The 27,855-nt window shown below is 40.2% G+C and overlaps 1 protein-coding gene across 6 annotated transcripts in view; it reads right to left on the reverse strand.

Moving 5' to 3' along the window:
• Positions 1-27,855, reverse strand: part of LOC148349865 (serine/threonine-protein kinase PAK 3) — a 74,263-nt gene that overhangs the window by 10,587 nt on the left and 35,821 nt on the right. For 3 of the 6 annotated variants that reach the window (XM_088320503.1, XM_088320504.1, XM_088320505.1), the window contains 8 exons: positions 24,043-24,105; positions 21,124-21,273; positions 10,559-10,733; positions 10,396-10,459; positions 8,607-8,655; positions 8,422-8,534; positions 1,363-1,480; positions 172-271 (listed from right to left, as the gene is read on the reverse strand). In XM_088320503.1, coding sequence (XP_088176629.1) covers positions 172-271; positions 1,363-1,480; positions 8,422-8,534; positions 8,607-8,655; positions 10,396-10,459; positions 10,559-10,733; positions 21,124-21,273; positions 24,043-24,105 — 832 coding nt within the window. The remainder of the gene's footprint in view (positions 1-171; positions 272-1,362; positions 1,481-8,421; positions 8,535-8,606; positions 8,656-10,395; positions 10,460-10,558; positions 10,734-21,123; positions 21,274-24,042; positions 24,106-27,855) is intronic. The other 3 variants (XM_088320506.1, XM_088320508.1, XM_088320507.1) reach the window with 3 other exon arrangements.

Genomic DNA, 27,855 nt, shown 5'->3' on the forward strand with positions numbered 1-27,855 from the left:
TCGGATTAAATAAACGCCCCGTCTAAAGGTGTTAGACCACCATCCCTTGTGTCTCGTTTTTGGGACTGTCCGACACCTCATGACATGGCAGACATAGTCATACACTTGAAATGCGACAAAAATAAAAAGCAAACAACATCATAAACTAAGAGGTTTGAGTGAAGAACATACTGAGTTTGACAGATCCATCCATTCCCAGAAGGATGTTGTCACTTTTGATGTCTCTGTGTATGACCTGGTTTGAGTGGAGGAAATCCAAAGCCTGCAGACACTGAAAACAACACCGAAAACATAACTAGACCTTCAATTTGTACAATGTCTGCAATCTTTTTGTTGTCTGATGATGGTTCCTGTCCTTTCTTCTTTTTCAGATCTTTTCAACACAATTCTTAATGACTGGCTGATAGGCCCAAGAAATGTGATTTTGGTGGATTATAATTTTAGTTATTTTTCCATTTAAAAGTTATATGGTAGAAAATTTTTAAAAAACAATAATCGGAACAATCCACTATCCAGACAATGAATAGCATAAAAAGTTTGCCATTGCTTGAGGGATAGGAGTCTTATTCAAAGCTCAAAATGGTGATTCAGTGATGTAAGATTTGATTCTAAACCAATATTGAGGCTGTTTTTGTAAAAAAAAAAAAAAAAAAAAAACACAATTGAATACATTTCTACTACAGATTATTTAACTCAAGGAAACTCATGTAGACTGGAAAGTTCACAAAAGTAAAATAAAAACACTAATTTAAATGATTGATTTAATGATTTAAAAGTCTTTCTTCTTTTTTTAAAAATTTGGAATGCTTACCTGAATACGGGAACTTTGCTGTTAATTTCTTGTATATTACATAAGGGAGTTAAGGCTTCTTTAAACTACTGCAAAGACACCCAGGTGATCCTTTTTGAGATTTGTATTTTTCATATGACCTTAAAAAGCCCTTATATATTAGGGGAAATAAAATTTAGAATGGTTTCCTCAATGTTCTCTGGTTGATTAATGGCAGTCTGCAAATACAGCTAGAGTAGGGGCTTTGCTGGCTTTGACGACATCCAGCGGAAATATTTACAACTGAGTCATTGTTTTCTCATTTATCTATTGTGCTTCTCAGCATTATTTTCACAGGAAGCATAAAATGATGTGGTGGACCACATTTGGCCCACGTGTCACGAATTTGACACGCGCACTAGTTTAGTCACTGAGATGAAACCCAGATACAGTCAAAAGCAACAGCGGCTCTAGTATTGAACCTGGATTCGACTAGACCAAGATATCAACGTTTACTGCCAAACAAATTGATTCCACCAATCAGATTGTGTTACTTATTTTTTGTCGAAGCTTTGAATGTGTGTGTGTCTCACCTCCCTGCAAACAGCCGAAATTTGTCCCTCATCCATGCAGGTTTCGGTCACCACATCGGTCAACGAGCCGCCCGCCAAATACTCCATAACTACCCAAAGCTCGTCTCCAACCAAGTAACTGAAAAAAAACAAACAAGCCACACACATTTCAAACACAGATATTTTTTGTCTGTGTGCATGTGTGTGCTTTGTGTCAAAAAGGACAGAGGATTGTACGGGTTGGCAAATTGTTCCAAATATTAGGGGTCTCCAAGCTTCTTCAAGCATTGAGCTACTTTTTTTCACTAATTAGCACAAAGGGCACACAGATTGAAATGCATTTCAAAAAAAGCAACTTAGGTAGATGGCCTGCTAAATAGTTAAAAAGTAGCTTGATAGTTAGCTAGGAAGGTAAACAGGAAAAAAACTAAAATGGAGATAGATAGATAAGAGTGTAAAAACCATGTAAATAATTAGAGACACTAAAAGGCTGCTAGTGTGTCATAAGATTATACATTCATTATAACTTTCAAATTTGATCTAATTGTGGTTACACTTTCTTTGCATCACTGATTTAATTTTTTTTTTATAATGTGGATTGAAAGGTACCGTATTTTGCAGACTATAGGGCACACCTGATTATAAGACGCACCGCTTGTGAAAGATTTTTTACATACATAAATCATATGAGATTAAAATAGGACTAAAATATTTCACAGAACAGAAATATTGGGGAATTTGCTTTCACGACTAAAATTATTTAATTTATAAATGTATGTAGAAACATTTATGTAGTTATACATTTCTGAATGTCCTCTTGTATTTCCGGCTTTGAAAAGGTGTGCTGGATTATGAGCCGCACTCTCAAATCTCCTAGTCCAGTTTTCTTTTCTACTATTTGGCCACCGAGCTCAAATGAGTTTGACATTCTGCTCGAACTTGTTATTTAAGATGGTGATGACAACAAGATGCGGTTTGTCACGATTGCATTGTGACCTGCATATTTTTGCCAGAAGGTGAAGCTTTTCATGAACCTTCTCAACAATGACATAATTAAAATAAGCCTCTAATGCAGGGGTCTCGAATTTGCGACTCAGGGACAATTGCCAGATGATAGTTGGAGGCCCCTGGTCCAGATGGAGTATCCCCCCGACTGCTAAAGGCCTGTGTGTTGGAGCTGGGAGACCCTCTACAGCGCATATATTCAACCTGAGCCTGGAACAGGGGAGGGTCCCTCAGCTGTGGAAAATATCTTGCATCATCCCAGTCCCAAAGAAATCAAGACCTGAGGAACTCAACGACTTCAGGCCGGTCGCCCTGACATCACATGCGATGAAAACCATGGAGCGGTTGCTGCTGCACTACCTGAGGCTACAGGTCCGCCACGCCATCGACCCTCTGCAATTTGCTTACCAGGAGAAGGTGGGAGTGGAGGATGCTATAGTCTACATGCTACACCGATCCCTCTCTCACCTGGATAGGGCTAAGGGGGTTGTGAGGATTACATTTTTGGACTTTTCCAGTGCCTTCAATACCATACAGCCTCTGCTACTGAGTAGGAAACTGACAGAGATGGGAGTTAGCTCACACCTTGTAGAATGGATTACGGACTACATGACAGGCAGACACCAGTATGTGAAACAGGGGGGCTGTACATCGGACACTGTGGTTAGCAGCACAGGATCTCCGCAGGGGGACCGTGCAGCTGGACAACAAACTGGACTGGACTGCCAACACAGAAGCTCTATGTAGGAAAGGTCAAAGCCGACTTTACTTCCTCAGAAGGCTGGTGTCCTTCAACATCTGCAAAAAGCCCCTGAAAATATTCTATGAGACTGTTGTGGCAAGCGCCATCTTCTATGCAGCAGCATGTTGGGGAGGCAGCGTCAAGAAGAAGGATGCCTCTCGCCTCAATAAACTGGTGAGGAAAGCGAGCTCTGTTGTGGGCACAGAGCTGGACAGCCTAACAACAGTAGCTGAGAGACGGGCACTGGAAAAGCTGTGGTCAATCATGGACAGTTCATCACATCCATTACACAGCATTATCTCCAGACAGAAGAGCAGCTTCAGCGACAGACTGCTGTCACTGTCTTGTACCACGGACAGACTGAGGAGATCTTTTCTTCCTCATGCCATGAGGCTCTTTAACTCCACCCGGCGGAGTAAAAGCCCACATCAAACCACACCCCCCACATTGCATATTACCGTATTTTTATTGCAGCATGTATTCTGTGTAGCACTATCTAGATACTCTATACAACACGCTACATTGGGTATTAACACGTCACATTAGGTATTTGTGTATTGTATTCTTTTTGCTTTATTATTGTTTCGTCCTTCAGCGCAGGATGCTGCTGGAAATGTGAATTTCCCTGCGGGGATAATTTACTATTTATTACTGTTCTCCTGTCTTGTTTGCTTTCATTTCTGGACAAATGCTTGGCCAATAATACCCATAGACGCGGAGAACTTAAAATTGAATTTGGGTTGTAGTCTAAATTATGACTTTTTTGGCACTTTTTATGCCATTTTTGATATCCTGCAAGAAATACAAAGGGTTCTGGGATCTCCGTGGGTGGCCAACCCACTTACGAAGCAGCGGAGACGCCCTGTTAACCGATGCCTGAGACACAACATGGCCGAACGGCGACACTTTCAGCGAAGTTAAAAGATTCAGCACAGCTAAAATTTGCACTTTTAAATATTAGATCGCTTGCTCCTGAAGCTTTACTTGAGGATGATCTTATTCGTGATCAAAAACTTGACCTGATCTGTGCGAAACTTGGTTGAGACCGGATGAGCTTTTACCGTTAAATGAGGCTTCTCCCCCTGATTATTTGAAAAAGGGTCGGAGTATTTCTCTTATTTCTGAAAATAAAATATTTAAATTTACTGCCCTTGCCTCTAATAATTATAAGGCGTTTGAGGCTCTTGTCATGCGGTCCTCTCTCATGTCAATTTTTGTAGTAACTATCGCGCCCAAGGACCATACTCGGTTTTCTTAGATTAATTCTCGGAACTTGTCCGACCCAGTAACCCATGCAGACAAAATAATAATTATGGGGGACTTAAACTTTCATATGAATTCCCCACTCAGTTAACTTACTGTTGCGTTTCAGTCTCAAGTTGACAGGAGTTTCAACCTCAAATATGATGGTGTTACTGTGTACAAACATTATTTCTGATCATTATTTAGTCACATTTAAGGTGCTGGCTAAATGTGGTATTGAAGAAAATAAAGGATTTGTCGGCCACAATATTGGCACTGGTACAGTTTCTGAGCTCTCTGATCTTCTTTCAGGGGTAGTTGCATCGTTTCCTTTATAAGGCTCTATCGACTCGCTATGAATGATTTTAATGCTACTCTGGATAGTTTACTGGATTCCGTGACGCCCCTACTGCTTAAATCACGACACAAAAGACGCACGCCATAGTTGACTGATAAAACAAGACTGCAGGAAATATGAACAAAAAATACGCGTTACCCAGCTTGAGGTTTTCCATCAAACCTGGTGTGACACCTTGTTAAAGTATAAAGCAGCCCTTAACTCTGCACAATCAGCCTATTTTTCAGAGGTGATTTCGGCACAAAAGAATAACCCCAAAATCCTCTTCGACACTGTAGCATCGCTAACAAGGCAACAGATTATTCCAGATAGTCCTACCCATTCAGCCCATGACTTTATGGTCTTCTTTAATAAGAAGATTCAACGTATATGGGAAGAGATTTCTAAAGACCATGTAAATACGTCATATGTCAAAGGTCTGAAAATGATAGATGTGCGACATGGTGGCTGTCCAGGGATTTTTTTCCCCGATTTAGTAATCTGTCACTTGATAATCTTACACAAGTGGCGAGTACACCCAAATTGACTACTTGCCTGTTTGACCCGTGTCCGTGTTCTCTTTTAAGGTATTTTGTGGGTCTGTGGACCTTTAATTCTAAATATTATAAACACATCACTCTCCTCAGGTGTTGGTACAGCGGCTTTTAAGTCCGCTGTTATTAAACCTACACTGAAACGAACCAACCTTGATCCAGATGGCTTATGTAATTATAGACCTGTGTCAAATATACAGTTTCTTTCTAAAGTACTTAAGAAAGTTGTGGCACAGCAACTGAATGATTTTATATCTGAGAATAATCTTTTTGAAATTATGCAATCAGGTTTCAGGGCTAATCATGATAATGATCTTCTACTGGCAATGGACTCTGGTGCTTCATCACTCTTGCTTCTGCTAGACCTTAGTGATGCATTTGACACTGTGGACCAAAATATCTTACTAGATTGGTTAGATAAATGGGTTGGTCTCTCAGGAACCGTCCTCTTAAGGTTCAGATCCTACCTCTCAGATGGGAAGCACTGTGTTAAATATGGTGAAATGATATCTGAGCCCTTCAGTGTTCACCGTGGTGTTCTGCAGGGTTCAGTACTTGGTCCCCTTCTTTTCAGCATTTACACGCTTCTGTTAGGTGATATTATTCGCAAGTATAATATCAGTTTCCATTGCTACGCAGATGACACTCAGCTATATCTTCCGATGGAAGAATCTGCCCCACTTTGATAATACAATGTATGTCAACTCAAATTCTTGCGCCTCAAAAAGACCGAAATGATTAATGATTAATTACTAGTTTATCTAAAGGCCATGACTTGTTCTCAAAAACTGCTCTGAACATTGACAAACGTAACATCACCCAGAGTGACTTAGTCAAAAATGTAGGCGTTACATTTGACCCCAATCTGTCCTTCCAAACACACATTAAGAATATTACTAGAACAGCTTTTTTTCCATCTTCACAACATTGCTAAAATTCGCCCTATGCTGTCCCAGTGTGATGCAGAGATTATAATTTATGCGTTTGTTACCTCCCCTCTCCATTACTGTAATCAGGGATGTGATTTGACCAAAGTGAAATTATCTGAAAATTAGGCGGGGGTCTGGGGGCCGCGGGCACCCAGCTAGGTCCAGGGCAGTGCCCTGGTGGGGGGACAAGTGGGGCGAAGCCCCCCGGAGCTCATGGGTTTTACGTTTTTTTAAGTACTTTCAATGCACTCAGATGACAAAGAAATAGACAAAACAACAGCATCAATTTTCAATGTATTTTGAACTATCCCATATAAAATTACAGTTTAAGTCAACTCAAAATCAGTCACATTAAAAAACATTGGACTGCCTTTGCTTTTAAAAACTATCACTGAGAATATCATCATATCTAACTCATGTGATTACTAAGTTAACACATAAATCATGTTGAAGAGTTCAAATTTCAGAAAAATAATTGTATCATGACCAAATGAAAAGTAACTCATATTAGAACATACCACAAATGTCTTTGTTATAGCAGAAGATGTTATCTATAAATGAAAGTACAATAAGTATAGGCCCTACAGTAAAGTGTTGGTGTAATGTACACATCAAAATCTATTATTGTAATTGTTAAATATTTATGGCCATTTTTATTACGTTATAATATTTTCGAAAAAAAGGGGGAAACTGTCAAATAAATTTGAAAAGTTTACCACCTACCTCAAAATTCACGACTCTATCAGCCAACTGGTACAGGTTTTTGGGGTGGATCACGTCTCTCTATTACCGCTTCCGTTTGTGGTGTCAATAAGGGATGGAGGCCTTAAAGTTTTGGAGTTTTCGTTTGGGCACCGAAACTACCAGCGATGGAATAATTTGTTGTTCTTGACTGGAGTTCTTTCACGTGTTTTTTGCTCTTTGCGTGACTTTCAAGAGCTTTGAAACCTCTCCCACCATAGACAATGGTATCATGGCATGTCAAGTCAAGTCATTTTTATTTGTATAGCCCTTAATCACAATTAGTCTCTAAGGGCTTCACAAGTTATTACATATAAGAAGATTAGGTTACTCGTATGCTATAGAGTAGAAGTGAGTTTTAAGCCTAGATTAAAGTCACTGAACAAATTCGTCACAGTCTTCTTTCCAACAATTGTAGATAATTCCTTCTCCAACCAGTCCGATCGAAACTTGTTTTTTACGATCTTATCAATTTCTTTACCTCGCGGAGCATCTTTGCGTTCGATCTCGGACATCTTTCTTTAAACACTCGGCAAAAACGTGTGAGAAATGAACAATGGCATACTCCTACGCCTTTATAACAAGCGCGTTTATTGGTCAACACGGAGACTTCAACCAATCGCAAGTACGTTTCATTTCAGTTACGGAAACACTAAAATGGAATGCTGTAGAGACGAAATCGTTTTTTTTACCAATTAAAAAATCGGAAATCTTAAAATTTTATTTTTGGAGATAAAAAAAGCGGAATTCCGCGAATTAGTGGAAAAATCACATCCCTGTGTAATGTACTTCTCTCCAATCTCCTAAAGTCCAAAATCAAAAGTCTCCAGCTGATACAAAATGCCGCAGCGAGGCTTTTAACTTAGACAAGAAAGTTTGATCACATTACCCCGATTTTAACTAACCTGCATTGGCTCCCTGTTAGCTTAAGATGTGATAAGGTTCTGTTGTTATTATACAAAATCATGCATGGACTTGCTCACTCATATTTTTCAGATTTAATTTCACCCTATGTTCTAGTCCGGAGCCTTGGCTCTGAAAATACTAGTCTACTAGTGATCTCAGGAGCCAAGAAGAGAACCACGGGTTCGAGAGCGTTCTCCAGCCGGGCCCCGATGTTGTGGAAGGTTCTTCCCCCTGAGATTCGATCTGCAACCTCGGTTGAACTGTTTGAATCTAGGCTTAAAGCACACTTCTGTTCTATAGCTTACAATATCGGTGTATTATTTGTTATTGCAACATCCATTTGCTGCCTGGTCATCCTGGAAGGGGAAATACCTCATACCGGTCCCATCTCAATGTTTCTTCATTTCCCTCATGTTGAGGTTTTTTAGTTTTTCCTTGCCTTCATGTAAATTTTAGATGAGGGTATGGTGTAATGATAGTCTGTGGTTTGCAATAATCTGCGGTCCGTGCAGCCCTTTGAAACTCCTTGTGATTAAGGGCTATACAAATAAACATGACTTGACTATCTTTGCCTCAGTGAGTGAAAGGGGCAGGTTTAGCCATAGCTCAATGGCATGGACTAACCTATTCAAGTAGTTGACTATATTAGAGTTCTTGTTTTCCCTCATGACCAGGATCTCGTTGATGATTAACTCCTTCTTGGGTTGCTGCTGCAGGTTCATCTGCTTGATGGCAACCTGAAGATCGCCAAAACAGAATTAAGATTCAAAAATAGGGTTTCAACTCATGGGGCTCTTATGGTTACTTGCCTCTTGGCCGGTTGCTATGTCGATGGCGGTATACACAGTGCCTGAAGCTCTGGAGACAAAGAAAATTACATCAAAATTGGTCTAGAACAGGGCTCTCTGACCTGGTGCCGCCCAATGACAGCTTAGGTGCTGTTCTGAAAATACTCCACCAGTGCTCGGTCATTGTGATTTTCTAGTCAAATGATTTTGTTTTTGTGGTCGACTGAGTCCAATTGAACCAACGTCCTACTTATCTCTTGCCTTCTTTTTTTCTCTCTTCTTTTTTCTCGATCTTTCTTTCTTTCTCCATTTCTTACCCTTTCTCCATTTCTCTCTACATATCTTTTTCTTTCTATTTTTTTCTTGTTCTCTTTCTCTTACTGTTCTTGCCTACTCTCTCTCCCACTCTTTCTCTTTGTATCACTGTTTCTTTTTCTCTTCCTTTATCCCTTTTTCTTTCTCTCTTTATTTTTTTCTCTTTCTCTTTTCTCCCTTTCTTTCTTTCTCTTGCCCATTTTGTTCTTCCAATAATTAACCGCATAATAACAGGTCAACAATATAGTTGTAGTACAAGATACGTTGATCTTTAGAAATGTATATCAAATTGGGTGCCCTTTGCGCTAATAAGCAGCAAAAAGTAGTTTGACGCTTGAAAAAGGTTGGGGACTTCTGATATAGAGGATTCTATAGAGCCATACAGCCAAAACAGGGTCTGTTGGTATAACACCGTGACTATAAACTTTAGCTTAAACTCTGCCTTATACATCCTGGAACAAACCAAGAATCTAAGGTGTTGCTTCGGGTTAGCATATGCGACAATTGAACGGTTGAACAAAAATTAGCATGGCTTTTCTTTTATCTCTGAACCATATGTACGCATGAAAAAATACGAGCCATGCGTTACCGACCCCCCTGATATACGACAGAAGAATATTTTCAGAGGGTGGGCCTTATAATTTGGCGTGCCTTATGGTGCAGAAAATATAAGTGATTTAACACTGGAAGTGCCACAGACAAGCCAAGCAAAACTCTGGTGTGAACAACTCAGTAATGACCCTTCGCATGTGAATGTGAAGAAAATAATAATGTTTGGTTGGACCTGTATTTTTGTAGTATTGCTCTAGTTGTATTTTTGTGGTATTTTTGTAGTATTTCTGCAGTCTGATTTTTGTAGTTTTTATAGTATTATCATACTTTTATTTTGCAGTATTTCTACGTTTTTTGGAGTATTAGGATGGAATATTTTTGTCATATATCAGCAGTATTTTTGTAGCAGTCGTATTTCTTTCATAATAGTTATACAGCAGTATTTTTGTATTAAAATATTACTGTAATATTTCTGTCAAAGTATTTGAAGTATTTTCTTCTAGTATCTTTGTAGCATTTTTCTAATATGTTTTAGTATTACTGTAGTTGAAATTTTGTAGTCCACCTGTTCTCATATTTCTGTAATAGTATTTTTGTATCAATGGTACTGTAGATGTATTTTTATAATATTTTTTTCTTATAAGAATGAAGACAAAATACCATATTAGGTCTTTGTTTTGAAGCACTAGATTTAATGTTTTGTTCTGGAGTAAATTTGTAGTATTTTTGTCGTATTTTTGCCAACTGACTGGATTAGTTTCACCATTGATCCTGTGCACAAGCTCTTTATGCATTGATCAACACCAGCCCAACCTGTATTTACAGAGCAATGGTGACAAGACAGGCCATTGAGTTGTTAGTTTTAAATAACACAGCTGGTCATTCTGGAGGGGTAAGAAAATTCCTGGGACTTCCAGTATTAAGTTTAGATGGGAACACTTACCCTTGTCCTATTTTCTCAAAGCGCGTGTACTTCTTTTTGGGATCGCCCACACTGACGATACTCCCTGAGTCAGAGACAAAAAACAAACCTTATCATTGTAGGTGTTATGCATTTGCAGCTTACTGTAAGCTGAAAATGAATAGTAATGGCTCAAGAAACATACTGAGTCTCTCCAAGATCTCTTCGTCTGTCATCTTGGACTTCTTCCTTTGGCGCTCAGTGTTTCGATACATCGTGCTGGACGTCTTGTCGGGCCGGACTTGCGACTCGGGCAGCGTCACAACTTCCTTGATGGGGGTGGGAGGCTTGGGTGGCTCAAGAACTGAACGGGTGTAGATCTGAAAAATGGAGGTGGACAATATTCAATGGCTTATTTTGCAGATTGCTGTCCATTGATAGTTAAATGCACGGCGAATGACCAATCAAGCTGTTAGTCATGTAAAATAGGTAAACTGTGCCATGAGTGTCTTGTGCAACTGGCAAAATGAACCAAAATTTTCAATGATCCACAGTGTGAGCTGGTGGTTCAGAAGGAAGCGGGTGATGAGTTTCTCGGCTAGGAGGTGAGGCTGCATGGTGTTGGATCTTGATGAGAAGTCTGCATTCAGGAGTCTGGCTGTGGTGTTGGGGGTATCCAAATGCCTGTGGATAGTATCATGATGAAAATCTGAAAACCAACCCGATATGCGAACTGAAGAGGATCCATCAACCGGTCAGTTTCTTTAGTTATGTGACCTTTTATGATCCTCCCCATGGCCTTCATCACCAGGGAGGTGAGAGCCACAGGTGTTAAGTTGTTGAGGATCTTGGTGGTGCCCTTCTTCAGGATTGAGATCACTGTGGAGTGTTACCATGACCCGGGGACTGTGCTGCTGGTCAATGAGCTCTGGAAAAGATACTGGAACACACCTCCCAGCCGCTTAGCACAGAACGTTAAGGTCGCCCACAGATGTTGTCTGGGCCTGGAGCAGCAGTAATTTTGGTTCTCTTGAGGGCTCTCACCACCTCTTCTGTGCTGATGGTGAGGACAGGATGAAGATGGTCAGACCTGAGTTTGGAGATGGCTGACTTGAGTTGGGTGGTGTTGTCATTTTCAAATCTGGTGAGTGATGTTGGGTTGCTGCCTGCAACCTCGATGGGTTTGTGGCTGGTGGACACATAGTTCACCTGCTGCCATGTTCTTAAGGTTCTCATGGTGAGCAGAGGTTACCCTGTGAGAAAGCCTTCTCTATCTTGTTTTTATATCTCAACTTGGCAATTTTAATGGCACGTTTGACCTCTGTTAACCTCCTTCTCAGATACAGAGACAGTATTCAGAATTTCTTTCAGCTTTTTAGTCACCCAGGGTTGGTTGTTTGGTTAAATTGTCACCTTTTTGACTGGAATAACGTTATCCACACAGAAGGAAATGTACGCTGACACTGTTTCCACCTTCTCACAGATGTTATTAGAACAGGACACAAGGGTATTCCAGTCGGTGGTTTCGAAACACTCCTGTAGCCTGTCAATGCTGTCAGGTGTCCACTGTTTGATGTCCCTGACAACGTTAACTGTTTTTTAAACTACAGGAGAATATGCAGCGGCAGGCAGAATGCTGTGGTGGTCAGCAGAGCCGAAGGGAGGGAGGGGAACAACTCTATAGGCATCAGGGACTGAACCATAGCATTTGTCCAGCATTTTCCCCTGACGTGTGGAGCAGTCGACATACTGATGGAATCCTTTACGTGATCTGTCTACTGAGCAGTGGTTGAAATCACCCAATGAATTGGTGGGCCGTCCGGGAATGCCAGAGCAAGTTTGTGCAGTGTGCTTTAAATGTATTTATTCTATGGCTATGGATGGACTTGCTTCGGGATGGCTATAGACCAGGATGATGAATAGTTGTGGGAATTCCCTGGGGAGGTGAAAAGGACGCAGGGAGAAAGCTATGAGTTCTATGTCAGTGTTGCACAGCTGTTCCCTGACAACAACTCTGTTACACTATTGGGGGTTGACATGTAAGCAGACACCGCTGCAGTGCTGTTTACCTGTCAGCTTAGTGTGTCTGTCCAGCCATAAAGGGAGGCCAAAGCCATCTATATGCAGGCCATTATTATTCTCATTCCCACTCAACCACATTTCAGTCAAAGCAACAATGGAAGCAGTCCGATATTCATACATGTGGTGAACATTAGCTTGCAGTTCATCAGTCTTGTTGCACAGTGTGCGCACGTTGGCAAGAATAACAGCGGGAAGTTTACTTTCACCCCGCTTGAGCCTTGCTCTTATTCCACCCTTCTTGTTACTCTGTTTTATTTTGAAAAGTGTTCATACAGTCAAGCGGATGTTGTATCTCCTCGGGTAGATTGTCAATGGCTGCGTGCTGGTGAAAGTGAGACCACAGCTGCAGAAGAAAGTCCCGGGAGTATGTAGTCCGCTGATTGTCTGGGAGAGCACAGTTGCTTGCCACACATGACAAGCAGTCCAAGAGGTGTAAAAGCAGCACGGAAGTCCATAAAGTCCCCGTGCAGTCCATGCTACCTGGTTCCGTGCTAACGCTAGTAGTAGCCCTGTTGATGGGAGGTGAATGAAAATACAAAAAGCATGAAAATGCATATAATTGGTACCTCCACACCACAAGGGTAAAGCGCCTGGATCATAGGGGCACTACTTGTGGTGTGTCCAGGGCACACCAGGCCGTTTTTTTGTGTAGAGGTGTAATCCGCCACATGATTTGGTTCTAATGGTTACCAGTAGCAAGAGAATCCTCCTGATCTGACTCAGATACACCACCATCACCTGGTCGTTGTTTTTTTTTCATTGCCAGCAAGACAAAGACATACACAAAAACAAAGAAAAGGAAAAAGGAACACCCAATCAAGTTAAGCACTTCGGGATCCAAGTTGGTCATGCTTTCGTCCCTCCAGATGAAACGGGACAAAAGTAAGCGGCCATGTCACTCAGGTCAGGGTGACACAACGCACTCGTCAGGGCCCGACAGCTTTCAACTGTTTTACCCATGCTGCATCATACAGGAGTCCTGCCCATCCCTTAGAACGTGTCCAAACATCCCACTATCCTTTCACAACACCCCTGCACTCATTCCTATTACCAACAAGAGCTCTAGCTTCCACTACATTTAGACCTCTTCCTCCAGTGCATTCATAACACCATCCATCCATTTCTATCGCGGCCTTCCTCTTGGTCTCCTTCCATTTACTTCTGCTCTGTGGATCCTTTTCAACATTCAATTCTCATCCATCCGAACCATGTGTCCGAACCAACCGAGTACTCGCATATCCACACGCTTGCTCAGTTCCACTACTACTCCAGTTCTGTCTCTCAAAATTTCATTTCTCAGTATATTCAATCTTATCACTCCTTATCACTTAACATACTCCTCAAACACTTCATCTCAAAAACATTTAAATTCCTTCTCAATTCTGCGTTCAGGCTCCAAGTCTCTGCACCATACAACAATACTTCATCACCTTACTCTTCCCAACATTCAGACATAACTTACGCCTGTCACACACTCTTCCAAATTCCATTACCAACCTTCTTAATGTTTCCTCAGAATCAGCCACAAGCACTGTATCATCTGCAAAGAACAACTGACTTAACTGCCACACCATTCCACTGTTATCAATCATCTCTACACCTCTGCCAAATACTCTTGTGTTCACTTCTCTCGCCACACCATCCATGTACACATTAAACAGCCATGGCGACATCACACACCCCTGTCTCACACTAATCAACACGGGGAACCACTTACTTGTCTCACTCCCTACTCTTACACAACGCTCAGCGGTTCAGATAAAAACTCTTCAATGCTTCCAGCTAGGGTTGCAAAGGCTTGGAAAGTTTCCGGAAATATTGGAAATTTACCTGGTAAATTTCGGAAACTTTCAACAGCTCGGAAATTTGGGAAATATTGTGATTTTTATTTGACAAATTCTTTTTAACGATATTTTATATTTTGATTCACAATTTCACAAGGAATTTATGAAATCAATTAGTTGTTTTTTTTACTGCTGGAATCAGCCTCTCAAAGTCTATTATAATCTGACCTAATTTGAAGCTGATGTCATCCTGCCAAGATCACAGTGATTTCGCAAGGTCTTGTGTCAGTTGTGTTTCAGCGGCTCATTTGATCATTGCCAGTTGGGTACGGGTATTTTCTAAGGTATGTTAATTTTGTTACTTAGCTTTGTTAATTACTGCAATACAGTATTGTAGCTTTTATATTTCCACAGCACATTGTTTATAATGCATTGAGTGGTGCATTAACAGAAATAACAATTTACATTTCAGGTCCAGACATGCCTCGTCAAGAATCAGATGTGTTTCAACATTTTACCGTAGTCAATGAAGACAACAAGCAGTTTTCAATCTGCAAGTACTGTGATCAAAAATTTACAAAAAAATGCAAAAAAACAAAGAGCTCATCTAGAGAAGTGTATGAAATATCCGAAGAGGAGCAGAAGTGTCAGTCCTGGTCCAAACGCCTCAACGACAAGAGAGAGCCCTGTGCCAAGCATTTCATCCGCAACGAGTGCATACAGTGGTCTACCTCAGCCAAGTCCGAGTTCCCATTCTCTGCGCAAATTCTTTGATGTCATAATAATAATAATTAATAATTTCCTTTGTATTGTCATTCTTTGTAACAATGTACACAGAACGAAATGTCGATACACCTGACCCGTTGTAGCGAGCCGATGCAGCCGCAGCCAACAGAGGGCGCCGCCATTTTACCAATTAGGTATGACTCGGCCGAGGCGCGAACCAGCGACCTCCCAGTCTCAAAGCGGGCACACTACCATCTAGGCTACTGAGCTGGTTATATGGATGCCAAATCTCAAGAGCGAGCAGATGAAAACTTAGCGAAGGCAATCTATGCAACAGGGTGTCCACTTTCCCTAACATCAAACATCTATTGGCAGAGATTTTTGAAAGATCTCCGACCTTCATACGTGTCACCATCCAGACACATGCTGTCCACATCCTTGTTGCAAGGAGAATATGATAGAGTCCACAAAAAGGTTATGAATCTGATCCAGTCATCAGACTGTGTTACACTGGTATCAGATGGTTGGTCTAACATTCGCAGGAAGGAATAATTAACTTTATTGCCTGTACACCTCAACTAGTTTTCTTCAAATGCATTGATACAAAGGACTATAGACATACTGGTGCCTACATTGCAGATCAGCTAAAAACTGTCATAGAAGAAATAGGGCCTAACAAAATTTACGCAACTGTAACGGACAATGCAGCAAATATGAAATCTGCATGGACCGAAATTAGGGAAGCCTATTCACACATTACACCCATTGGATGTTCAGCTCATGGGCTAAATCTACTTCTTGGGGACATAATGTCCACACCAACCCTACAAGCAATATACAGTAGGGCAAAAAAGATAGCAAAATTTGTCAGAAATAAACAAATAGTGTCTGCCACCTTCGCAGAGAAACAAAAGCAAAAGGAAAACCCACTTCTTTAATGTTCCCTGTCGTTACAAGGTGGGGTTCCACAGTGATTATGTACCAAAGTCTCCAGGATGGAAAAGAGTCTCTGCAAGAAATGGCAATCATGAACTCTTTGGACATTGCGGGAGATATCAGAAAAACAATATTAGTCAATGATATATTTTGGGCACGAATCACTTCCTGTTTGTCAATCCTAGAACCCATAAACAGTGCCATTGCAAGTGGAGAGTGACAGTGCTCGCCTATCCGATGTCTACAGGCTTTTTCATGACATAAAGCTGAAAATCATTGAGGCTCTACCAACTTCCCCCTTGCAGCGACAAGAGGAAAAGAAAATTCGAGACTATATTGAGAAACGACAAAAACATTTTGTCACACCTATTCACAAACAAGCATTCATGCTTGATCCACAGTTTCGGAACAGCAACTTACAGGATGATGATGATCATACAGAAGGCATAGCTCTCCAGGAAGAAGAAATCGGCAGATGCTTCATTGAAATAAGTAAATTGGCAGAACATCTCCATCTAGACCAAGGAAAAGTTTTGGCAAGCCTTGCCAAGTTTAGAGCTAAAGATGGCCTTTGGAAGGGAGAAGGGGTATGGGCCTCTGCTAAACATGTGTCGCCATCAACCTTGTGAAAGGGCCTATGTGGTACTGAAGCTGTCTCACCAATTGCAACAATTCTTCTCCAAATTCCTCCTAGTTTGGCATCATCTGAACGCAACTGGTCTTTATTTGGCAATATCCACACTAAAACACGCAAGAGACTAACGAATGACAGAATACAGATGCTGGTTTCTGTAAGGGCTAATCTTGGACTGTTTGAAGCCAGCTCTGATAACACTAGTCTCCTTGAGAAAATCACACATAAATGAAGCCTATGACACAGACGATGAGGATGAAACGTCAGACATGGAAATGATGAACTACCGTATTTTCCGCACTATATGGCGCACCATGTTATAAGGCGCACCTTCAATGAATGATATATTTTAAAACTTATGCCATACATAAGACGCACCCCATTATAAGGCGCTATAAGTGCATGCTGGTTTAAGATCAGGTAATTGTGCAATTTTGTAATTGTAATCCTGTGCAGTCCTTCGAGACATTTTTGGGATTAAGGGCTATTTACGGTAAATAAATGTGACGACTTGACTACAGTAGAGAATGTAGTTACGTTATGCAACCTCTAGATGTTGCCACGCTCAAGGGAATGTCAACAAAAAATTCAAAAAGGTCAAACTTTATTAACAAACAAGCTTTCCACAACTCCATTCACTCCCAAAATAAATAAACAGCCGTTTTATTATTTTCTCTGAGGTAAAGCATTTTCGTGACACATCTTTAACATCTTTGGACAACATCGACATATCATTTTATTTTTTGTCCATTTAGTCAACACGCAAAGAAAAAAACGTCTGATACTGTTATTTTAAATGAAACGTTAGTGCAATCGCAATAAAGTGACACTCGTAATGTGCAAAAACAACGAGTGCAAAACGATAACAATAAAGCAATAACATAATAACTGTAAAATGTAAAACGTAAACACACAAAAGAAAAACAAAGATCACTCTATAAGCTCCTCATCGACGAATCCCTCGAATTCTTTTGCTGTGTTCAAATTGACCATATCTCAGTGAATGGGCCATCCAACACGTCCGGTGTTTTTGTGCCAGCGCTGTTGCCTTCATACGTATAGTTATCGTACTGACACTTCTGCTTGCCGCTCTTTGTTGAACAACCCACTGTTCAAGTGTCTCCTCTAACTCTGGCCATCTTGCTTTATTGCCACGGAAACTTTGTTGAGTTTTCCTTACTTGGCGGAGCTTATCTTCATCCTTTCTCCACTTCCGTACCATCGATTCATTTAAGTTTAACTCTCTCGCTGCCGCTCTATTGCCGTGTTGTGCTGCGTGACTGATCGCTTTGAGTTTAAACTCGGCGTTGTACGCGTGTCTCTTAACAGGAGCCATTTTTTATACAAATGCACGTATGAAAGAGAATCTCGCTCTCTCTCTCTCTCTCTCTCGCTCTTTCTCTCTCTGTCAAACGTGACATTCTGAATAATTCTGCGTTTGTTTAAGGTAAATTGTGCTTTACATCTTCACCAGTCAAAACCCTGGATTCAGACAAATACTGTATTTGTTGAATATGAATTAAGCAGTTTAATGGGGTAGCCATTTTGCCACTTAGTAAACAAATACAACACGAGCCCCGGCAACTACCAATCGTTTAATATTTCCCAGTATGCACAGCGCGAAAAATGGAGTCGGCGGCTGTTTCTCGTAGTTGCGAGACCTTGCGAATTTAATATTGAGCCATATATAAGGCGCACTGTGTTATAAGGCGCATGGTCAGCTTTTGAAAAAAAATAAGACTTTTAGGTGCGCCTTATAGTGCGGAAAATACGGTAGTTACTACTAAGTGTTCTGGACCTGATAATTAAGCTACTACAGTTCTTAAGTCTTTTATTAGGTCAAAATTTCATAATTTATTGTTTGTTCAGCAAGTTGTATAAGCCATGATTATGGTAGATTTGAGGCAATTTTAGCAAAGTTAGACGGTTAGACCTAATTATTTGTTGGGAATTTTCAAATAAACATTATATTTCACAAAAAGTTATTTTTTCTGTGTTTTTTTTGTTCATTCTGCCAATTCTTATACTGTCAGCATTGCAGCTTTTAGACTTATGTGTATTATAAATCAAGACTTTATTTGCAATTGTTATTAATAAAACAAAAGACAAAGCAATACGTCCTGAATGTTCCCAATATTTCCCAAAATTCCGGACAATTTCCAGGAAAATTTCCCTAAATTGAAAATTCCGGGAATTTTGCAACCCTACTTCCAGCAACTGTTCACCCACTCAAAACATTAACATCACCTGCCACAACGCCTCTCTATCGACTCTTTCATACGCCATTTTCAAGTCCATGAAAGCCAAACAAACATCCTTACCTTTTGCAAAATATTTCTCACACACCTTTCTTACTGAAAACACTTGATCCATACATCATCTTCCTTTCCTGAAACTACTCTGCTCCTCCATTACCACCTCATCTGTTTTTCCTCTCACTCTCTCAATCAAGACTCTTCCATACAGCTTACCCGGCACAAACAACAAACTGATACCTCTCAAATTGCTACATACATACTTATCACCTTTACCCTCATACAATGGCACCACATATGCACTACACCAATCAAGAGAAACCACACCACTTAAAAAGCATACATTCAATAAGGGTACTAACCAGTCAATCATAGCCGTGCCATTTTTCTTCAAGCATTTAGCAGTACAACCTACCAACCCAGGCGCCTTCCCCCATTTAATTTTTTTCACTGCCTCTTGTACCTCTCATATTTCCACAGGCTCAACATTTAAATCACCCAACAAGGGCATTTTCCCTATACCACTGATCGCTTGGACTCTCAATTCTCTCCCATCCCCCACATTCAACAACTCCTCAAAATGCTCTGCCCATCTTGTCCTGACTGCACTACCACTAACCAGCAATCTACCGTCCCTATCTTTCACTTTCTCTTCCTTTCCAGACTTGCTCTTTCAAAACCGATATAATTAAATAGTTTATTTAAATGTCTGTGTATTCATGTATTCATAAATGCAAATCATGCCATGATTTACTGCACTTGTATTTATTGTATCCCTCCTATTGAGCCTTTGCATGTGACGTCACATTGCCTTCTCTGGCAGAATGAGAGCCATGACGGATGACAAGAACTCTTTGATCATTTTATTTTGCAGATGGTAGATGTGTATGCTCATTTTGAGAAATAGTTTCAACCCAGATTAGAAAAAGAAATACCCTGACCGAAATGATCTGAAATCAGCTACATGAGAAAATGTTTATTTTTAGTAATTTGTTTTTATGCTCCTAATATAACAGCATCTATTCAAACTTTTATCTTCCTAATTTAGGTCATCTGTTGGATAGCATAATAAAATGTTTTGCACAGCAGTGACAGTAAAACAAAGCAGTTGTGTCATCACAATTAAAACAACAAAAAAGGTACGAGTGGGATTGACCTTTTTTTTAAATAAATCGTATTTCTGCAGAAAGTATCAAATTTTCACAGCAATCAATTCATAATGTGCGGCCCCTTCTCAACGTTTCTTCTTTCTCCTCATGCTAAGGTTGACAGAAGGAATGCCACGATCGTAGTCTGTATAATGTGTTTATTAAGAATTATTGATTGGCGTGATTAACAACAAAAAACGAGTGTGCTTTTGCCTGAAGGGGGTGAGATTCGACATGGAATCGGAAATTAACCAGGACTAGTCACGTCAAATACACTCAATGTAGCTACTGTAGCTAAAATCAACATGATTAACAATTTGAGTAGCTTTCAGTTACAGTCAATTTGAGATCTAATGGCACCCTGGACAAAACATTACCATACACAGCTAACGTTAGTGTCTCACTCTGCAATAATAAGGTGCCAGCATGAGTGAGCGACGCAGACTAGTAACCCAACCAGCTACGAAGAACTGGTAAGTATCCATACTTTCATAAGATTCTAGATCAGCACCGGTTAATGGGGATATTTCAATTACAATATAGCGAACCATATTGTATAGATTGAAGTAAGGGAGACTTGACAACTTGTTTTAATGTGTGAATATGTCAGGAGGAAGACTGTATATGTCAGTAGTTAGTAATGCTAATGCTATCCTCAGTTTCTCTAAATTGCGCTCTTTGTGCTTTCCAACCAGGTAAGCCACCTCATCCGACAGCTGCACAATATTGGTTTGACTTGTCATTGCCAATGGTATTGAATAGTATATATTTTTTGTCATTGTTGACCACTGTTTACTTGCCTCATCCACTGTATACAGTTTACTACTGTCTGTCATGGTGTCGTCACGTTGTTAGGTCAATGTGTGCAAAAGGTATGTAGTGAGCTCTCAGTTCGAGAAAAGTAAGGAATTGTCAATGAACGTGGTTATGGGGGCTCAGTAGAACAGACCTGACGCCAAAATCAAAAGTATTTTCTGAACATTTGGCAATTTGTATGATATTAGGAAGACAAAGTCATTTTAGAATAATAGGGAACTTGTTGATTGTCTTTTGGGTAAACAGGTACTTAATGTGACTTGTCAGGTTAAACATTTGTTTTTCATTTCCAGCGCTTGGTCTCTTTTTGAGGCGAGCTACCCACTATCTGTACTAATAGTGTTATGAAATTGTGTCCTCTGAAGAACTCTTAGAAAATAAATACTCACGGATTTTGTGTGCTCGGGTCGAGGAGCAATGACCGGGGGCACTTCGTCATCGTCGTCTTCTTTATCCTCGTCTTCTTCTTCCTCTTCATCCTCCTCTTCTGAGACGGGTGGGGCGATGGGAGGTTCTGACGCTGAAGTTTTGGCACCCTGCTGGAGAGAGGACTAAAAACAGTTAGAGCCAGTGGAGCCCCAACCCCGAGCTTAAAGCCCTGTTTGTTTGAATCCTTCTTAAAACCTCGAAAATAAATCAAAAACGTTCTAGAATTCAGAATTGAATGGTGTCATTAAACGCTAAAGGAAAATGAAGCATCGTCATTGAAGGAGGGACTGCGCTAGGGCAGGAAGGTGTCAGGTTACGAATTCGGCTGCACCATAGTCAAGGAGAAGGATTTCATAGGGTTTGTGTCCGCCAAGATGTATTTGATGAAGATGTACTTGAATACGATGCTTATATATTCGCCAATGCTAAGTGGAGCAAAAATGGTGCAACGTTGCCCAAATGTGCAATGCGGAGATGACCTGTGTCCATCTTGGATAGGCATGATACCATTCACCGAGTGCAAAAGTCTGAGCTAGCGGGCTTTTCACAAAATTGGTAATGCCGCTTCTCTGACTGAAACTCATTTATTAAATACGCTTTTTTTACTAGTCATGCAAAAATGTAGCAGTGCAGCGGTGTTCTGTTGAATAAACATCAAGAAAAGACCCAGCCCTTGGTTTATTTAAGTCCACCAGGCCCCTGGACCGCCCAAAGAAGGATTGGGTCATCAATGCACTGAAAAAATTAAAGAGACACCAAGTCTTGGAGTAGAGCAATGCATATATAAAAGAAATCAAAATAAACAAAGGCCAAGCTGTGTTGAAATTCATTACAACTCCCCACCCAAAAGGGCTTCTCCTACTCACACACTCCCTGATATCAGTAACCGTTATCATCCTGTTCGCTTGTAGGCTTGGAATAAGAAACACTTCCAACAGACTATTTTCCACTAAGAATTTGACTTACTTTATATACAGGAGGGGCAACTACTACTACATATACATATACAGTAATCCCTCGGTTAATGGGAACCAAAACCACCCGCGAAAAGTGAAAATCCGCGAAGTAGCGACGCCCTTACAAAAATGCTTAAAAAAAAAGTTTAAAAAAAAAAAAAAAAGATTATATATATTTTTTTTAAATTATTTTATTTTACTAATTTTTTTTTTAGACCCGCAAAGCTCTGAACCCGCAAACGTGGAACCGCAAAGTAGCGACGCCCCTTCAAAAATGATTAAAAAATAAATAAAAATAATAATAATAATATATCTTAATTTATTATTATTATTTTTTTAGACCCACGAACGTGGAACCGCGAAGTAGCGAGGTATCACTGTATATATATATATATATATATATATATATATATATATATATACACAAATACATGTACATATTTGGCTCTCTATACGTTCTCGATCCCTGCTTTAAAAGGACAGTGCGGATTATTGGACTGCTAGATGTAACTGTATGGTGTATTGCAACCAAAAATAAGTGCTTAACTGCACAGCAAGGAATTCAAACTACGGAGACTTAAAGTGAGCAAAACAAAAGGCACCATTTTACTTCTCATTTTTTAGTTATTTGTGTACCCGTAACAACAAGATGGTGGACTATCATGTCAGCTACCTTCAGGTAAGTCTCATTTTACGTAAACTATATTCTAATTTCTCAAACGGAGTACTTTTTATATGCTCATTTATATGATAGTTCGTGTAATTTGTTTATTATTTGAATAGAATTGTCTTTCATGTCATTGATATCCAAGATGTGAAATATGTGCAACCAGATTAGACATAGCACTCCAGGGTAAACATGTAATAAACAGAGAAAAAGAGAAGACTGGCATGACAAATAGGAAAGATATTTACAAGGTAAAGCTTGGAGTTAAGTGCAATAACATTTAGAAGCAACAAAAATCCCCAAATAAGTCTCAAGTTTTATATATTCACAGTTTTAAATCAATATTGAGTTGTTTTTAATAAATGATTTTGGGTTTTTTAGAACAGGTGCTAAATAATACACACTGTCCCTTTTGTATTATTTTTCAGGTTCTATGTCTGTCTTTTACATGGGAATCATACAATTTCCGGTATATATTATCCAGTCTAAGGGCAACTAAAAATGTCGTCCACCAAGTTGTGATTGATCATATCTCAACTTGAAGCAGAGTCAATCATTTGTTTATTTTTTCTCGTGAAGTATATTTTCCTACATTGGATTTCTGATGGATTCTCTGATTTTTTTTCTAATGTTTTCTTGTAGGGGCAGCACGGTGGCGCAGTGGTTAGCGCATGTGCGGCACAGTTCTAAGTTCTTGGGAACCTTCTGTGTGGGTGAAATCCAGATACCGGACTTACTGTGCAGAGTTTGTATGTTCTCCCCGTGCTTGCGTGGGTTTCCTCCGGGCACTCCGGTTTCCTCCCACATTCCAAAGACATGCATTTTAGGTGGATTGGCCGGTCCAAATTGTCCCTAGGTGTGAATGAGCGAGCAAGTTGTCTGTCCCTGTGTGCCCTGCGATTGCCTGGCAACCAGTTCAGGGTGTCCCCTGCCCACTGCCCAATGATTGCTGGGGTGGGCTCCAGCACCCCCGCAACCCTACTGAGGATAAGCGGTGCAGCTAATGAGATGAGATTTTCTTGTAGAAAAATCAGTACCATATATTCAATGTTAATCTGTGGTTTTGGACAGAATGTTGGTTTTAATCATACCCTTATTTTGAAGTATGTAAATAAACTTGTATTTGGACTGAAACTTCACTAATCGGGTGTTTTAATTAAAAAATAAATGTGGTTGCAATTTGCCGATGCTTAATTTAGATCAAACGACCTCAAAAGCCAATGCAGAGATGTGTAATTGTAATATGGAGCATTTACCTTGTCAAATAATGCGCTGCAGGTTCTAAGGCTGACAGGAGGCCCAGATGACAGCAGTCGATTCTGAATGTGAAGGTTAAAAATGGGACGTTTTACTCAAAACAAACTTACACAGTCTTGAAGAGTGGGTGACTTTCAGAAAAAGGGCTTAATGGGTATGGCTTGGCATTAAGGAGCTTTCATTTACAGACTTTAAGTCCATAAAACTGGGCTCTGGGCACAGCATATACAACATAACTCATTTCCATTTCAACTGCTTGTTCTTAACAAACTTTTGTGGTCTAACCCTCAATAAACAGAACAAATCCCCGACTTGTTATTTATGGCATACTTGTTGACAGGTACACAGACTATGAGATATTTCAAGCTCTCTTTTAGCCAACGTACAGTGTTTTCTTTAACAAACCATAAAGAAAGTTTTCCAAGCTCAAATTACTCTATTTAGACAACACAATTAGCTGAGGCCAGATCAAGCTGGCTACTTGGTCTTTGTTAGTCTACAATTGGAGTGATAACTGGAAGGACTGAGGGAGCAATTCATTTTGGCTACATTGACTCATCACATGATACAAGTGGCATAGGGTCGTTACATCAGACATTATATCTTAATATGTGGCCAACTAACACATTTAGAAACTAAAGTGTTAGGGTTAACGAGACTGAATCCAGGTCCATACACAGGCGTCAGTTTGAGAGTTTTAATGGGGAAGGGGAATAAGCATAAGGCGCTCCAAAGAGGAAGGAATAAGGAAACTAATAACAAAATAAATAGTCCATTCAAAAACGAGCCAGGTAATAAAGCAAGGTATTACATACAATGTAAGGTGTATCTGGAGTTTCTTGGACGGGAACCTACAGTGAATGTTTGTCACAGTTGCCTTTAAATACTAAAGTTTCAAAGAGGACAATGTGTGCCCAATTACCTAATCAGTACCATGATGCCCTTTGGTGTGCTAAAGCAAACCACAAGGGCTATGCATACAACTGTAGGTCTCCATGCTCCAAAATCAAGGTCCCCATGGGTCACTTGAAAAATGATGTCCTGCAAAACACTTTGGATCATCATGCACAATGTAAGGGACCAACTAAGCATGGAAAAAGGAAAAGTAATGGCCGACATTAGCTCAGGAGGTAGAGCGCTCGTCTTGGAATCAAGAGGTCGCAGGTTCGATGCCCAGCTCCTCCGTGTTATATGTTGAAGTGTCCTTGGGCAAGACAATGAATCCCTAATGCCCCTGATATCAGGTAGTTGCCTTGCATGGCTGACGCTGCTATAGGTTAGTGTGTAAAAGGGAAAAGTGTAAAGCACAATGTAAAGCGCTTTGGGAGGTCCAAATGTGCTTTACATCAACAAATTGAACCTGTCACCAAATTGAAATATATTGGAGCTGTCATATCAGAGAGGGGTCAGAACCAGAAATCATGACCACAATTGCTCAAACCACAGCTGCACCTGCCGGACTTAAACCCATCTGGAGTGACAAAGTGTTGTTTCTAAGGCTTTCTTTGAAGAGACAAGTTTTTATTTCTATAGTGCTGGCGTGGACAGGGTCTTTACTCTCATGTTGCTCGTTTGTGAACCATAACATAAAACTCCAAACATTAGGGTACATGTCCCAGTTGGAGTATCTCTGAGGCACACAACATCTCCAGGGAGTTTTTTTTTGCAGTCCAATTATACAGCTGCTTTTGTTTCACTCTTTGGACTTTTTTTGCCATTTTTGCACTCTTTGGCATCAGCATGTCCTCAGAAACTGGAAGAGTGGATCGAATGTGTCTCCTCATCAGCATTTGGGCTCGTTTCAGTCCATTCTGTAGTGGAGAACTCCGGTAGATTAGCAGATTATTCTGTGATTTCTTAGACAAGGTTGTCATTGTTTCGACAGAGCATTTAGCAAGGCCATTGGTCTTTGGATACATGGGGCTTAAAGTATTGAAATCCCCATTCCTCAGCAAAGGTGGAGAACTCCTGGATAGTAAACTGCAGTCCATTGTCTGAAAATAGTTCACAAGGAATGCAATGTCTGTCAAAGACAGACTTTAAAAAAACGTATGATCATTTTACTTTATCTTGATGGTAAGGCTCCCACTTCAGGATAATTGGAAAACTAATCCGTCACGAGTATGTAACTCTTTCCTCCACAGTCAAACAGATCCGCCCCACCTTGTAATAAGGTCTGTGTGTCACCTGATGATTCGTCAGTGGCTCAGCTTTTTTTGGCCTGTGCTACAAATCTCACAAGAGGCAGTGGTCTGACTAATATCTTGGTTGATCCTTGGCCAGTACATGCCTTCTCTAGATCTTTATTTACACTTCACTTCTCCAAAGGTGATCTTCATGTATTTTATGAAGCATTTGTTTGCATAGTAAAGATAGATCTAGAAATGTGCTGCTTTTCATGACTAGGTATTTAACAACTGTAAGCTCTGCTCTGCAATTTCAATTATCTTGAATATTTTCAGGTCAATCCTTTGTGTTTTCAAGCCAACCTTTCAATATTGTGTTCTTTAATTATTTCATTGTGCTATCTGCAAACATTTATTTTCTTATTTGTTCTGTTCTGTCTGCAGACACGGGTAGAGATTTCACAATTATGCTTACATAAGCCTGTATTCGTTTGTCTTTCTCACTGTCTTCACTTTCATTTTTATCTCCTGCTCGAGCCAAGGTATCGGCCGTATACATGTTTTTCCTGGTGTGTATATCATGTGCACATCATATTTTTGTAGTCTGATAAGCATTCGCTGTATTTTTACTGGACAATCATTTAAAGTTTTGTTCATGATAAACACCCGCTGTTTGTGATCAGTTTCTACCTTAAATCTTTGACCATAAACATATTGATGGATTAGTTTACGTTCATACAAACTTGCTAGAAGTTCTTTTTCAATCTGAGCGTACCTAGTCTCTGCGCTTGTCAACGCTCTCGATGCATAAGAAACCGGTGACCGTTCTTTATGGTATTGCTGCAACAATACTGCTCCCAGACCGTAATATGATGCATCTGTTGAGATCCTGGTGCTTCTTTCTGGATCGTAGAACTCGAACAAAGGGCTCCTTTGTCAGAATTTCTCTCAGCTTTTGAAAATATTGTTCATGCTCGTGGGACCACATCCAGTCATTCTTTTCTTCAAGAAGACTTCTAAGAACAGCTGTTTTTGTCGACAATTGAGTATAAACTTGACAAGATAGGTCACAGTTCCTAGGAAACGTCTCACCTCATCTTTTTTGGTTGGTCTTTCCATTTTGTTGATTGCTGAAGTTTTCCTATGGACGGGTTTTACTCCTGCGCTCACATCTCCCATGAAGGTAAGTGATTTGACGACAAACTCACATTTTTCTTTAAGTTTCAGATTCACCTCTCTTATCTTTTCAAGCACTTGTTGCAGTCTTTTGTCATGTTCATTTTGAGTTTAACCCCATACAATTATGTCATCTATCATTGTATCAACTCCAGGTACATGCTCGAAGATCATGTGAATAGTTTTGTGATACTCTTCTGGTGCTGTCAAGATACAATATGGCAAACGAAGAAACCTGTACCTACCCTCTGGTGTGTAGAAGGTACACAACCGGGAACTTTCTTTATCTATCTTTACCTTCCAGAAGCCAGGCGGTGCATCTTGTTTACTGAACCATTTGTCTCCTGCAAATTGTGGTATGATTTATTTTCTGGTTGGTAACTTGTAATGTTCTCGCTTGATTGTTTTGTTTAAGTCTAGCGGATTTAGACAAAATCTTTGGGCAGATGTTTCCCTTTTACACACTATCTAATCGATAGCAGCGTCAGCCATGCAAGGCAACAACCTGCT

The sequence above is a fragment of the Urocampus carinirostris genome, chromosome 17, assembly GCF_059441175.1.
Source record: "Urocampus carinirostris isolate Australia breed hairy pipefish chromosome 17, RoL_Ucar_1.0, whole genome shotgun sequence".
In the NCBI taxonomy this organism is placed as follows: domain Eukaryota; kingdom Metazoa; phylum Chordata; class Actinopteri; order Syngnathiformes; family Syngnathidae; genus Urocampus; species Urocampus carinirostris.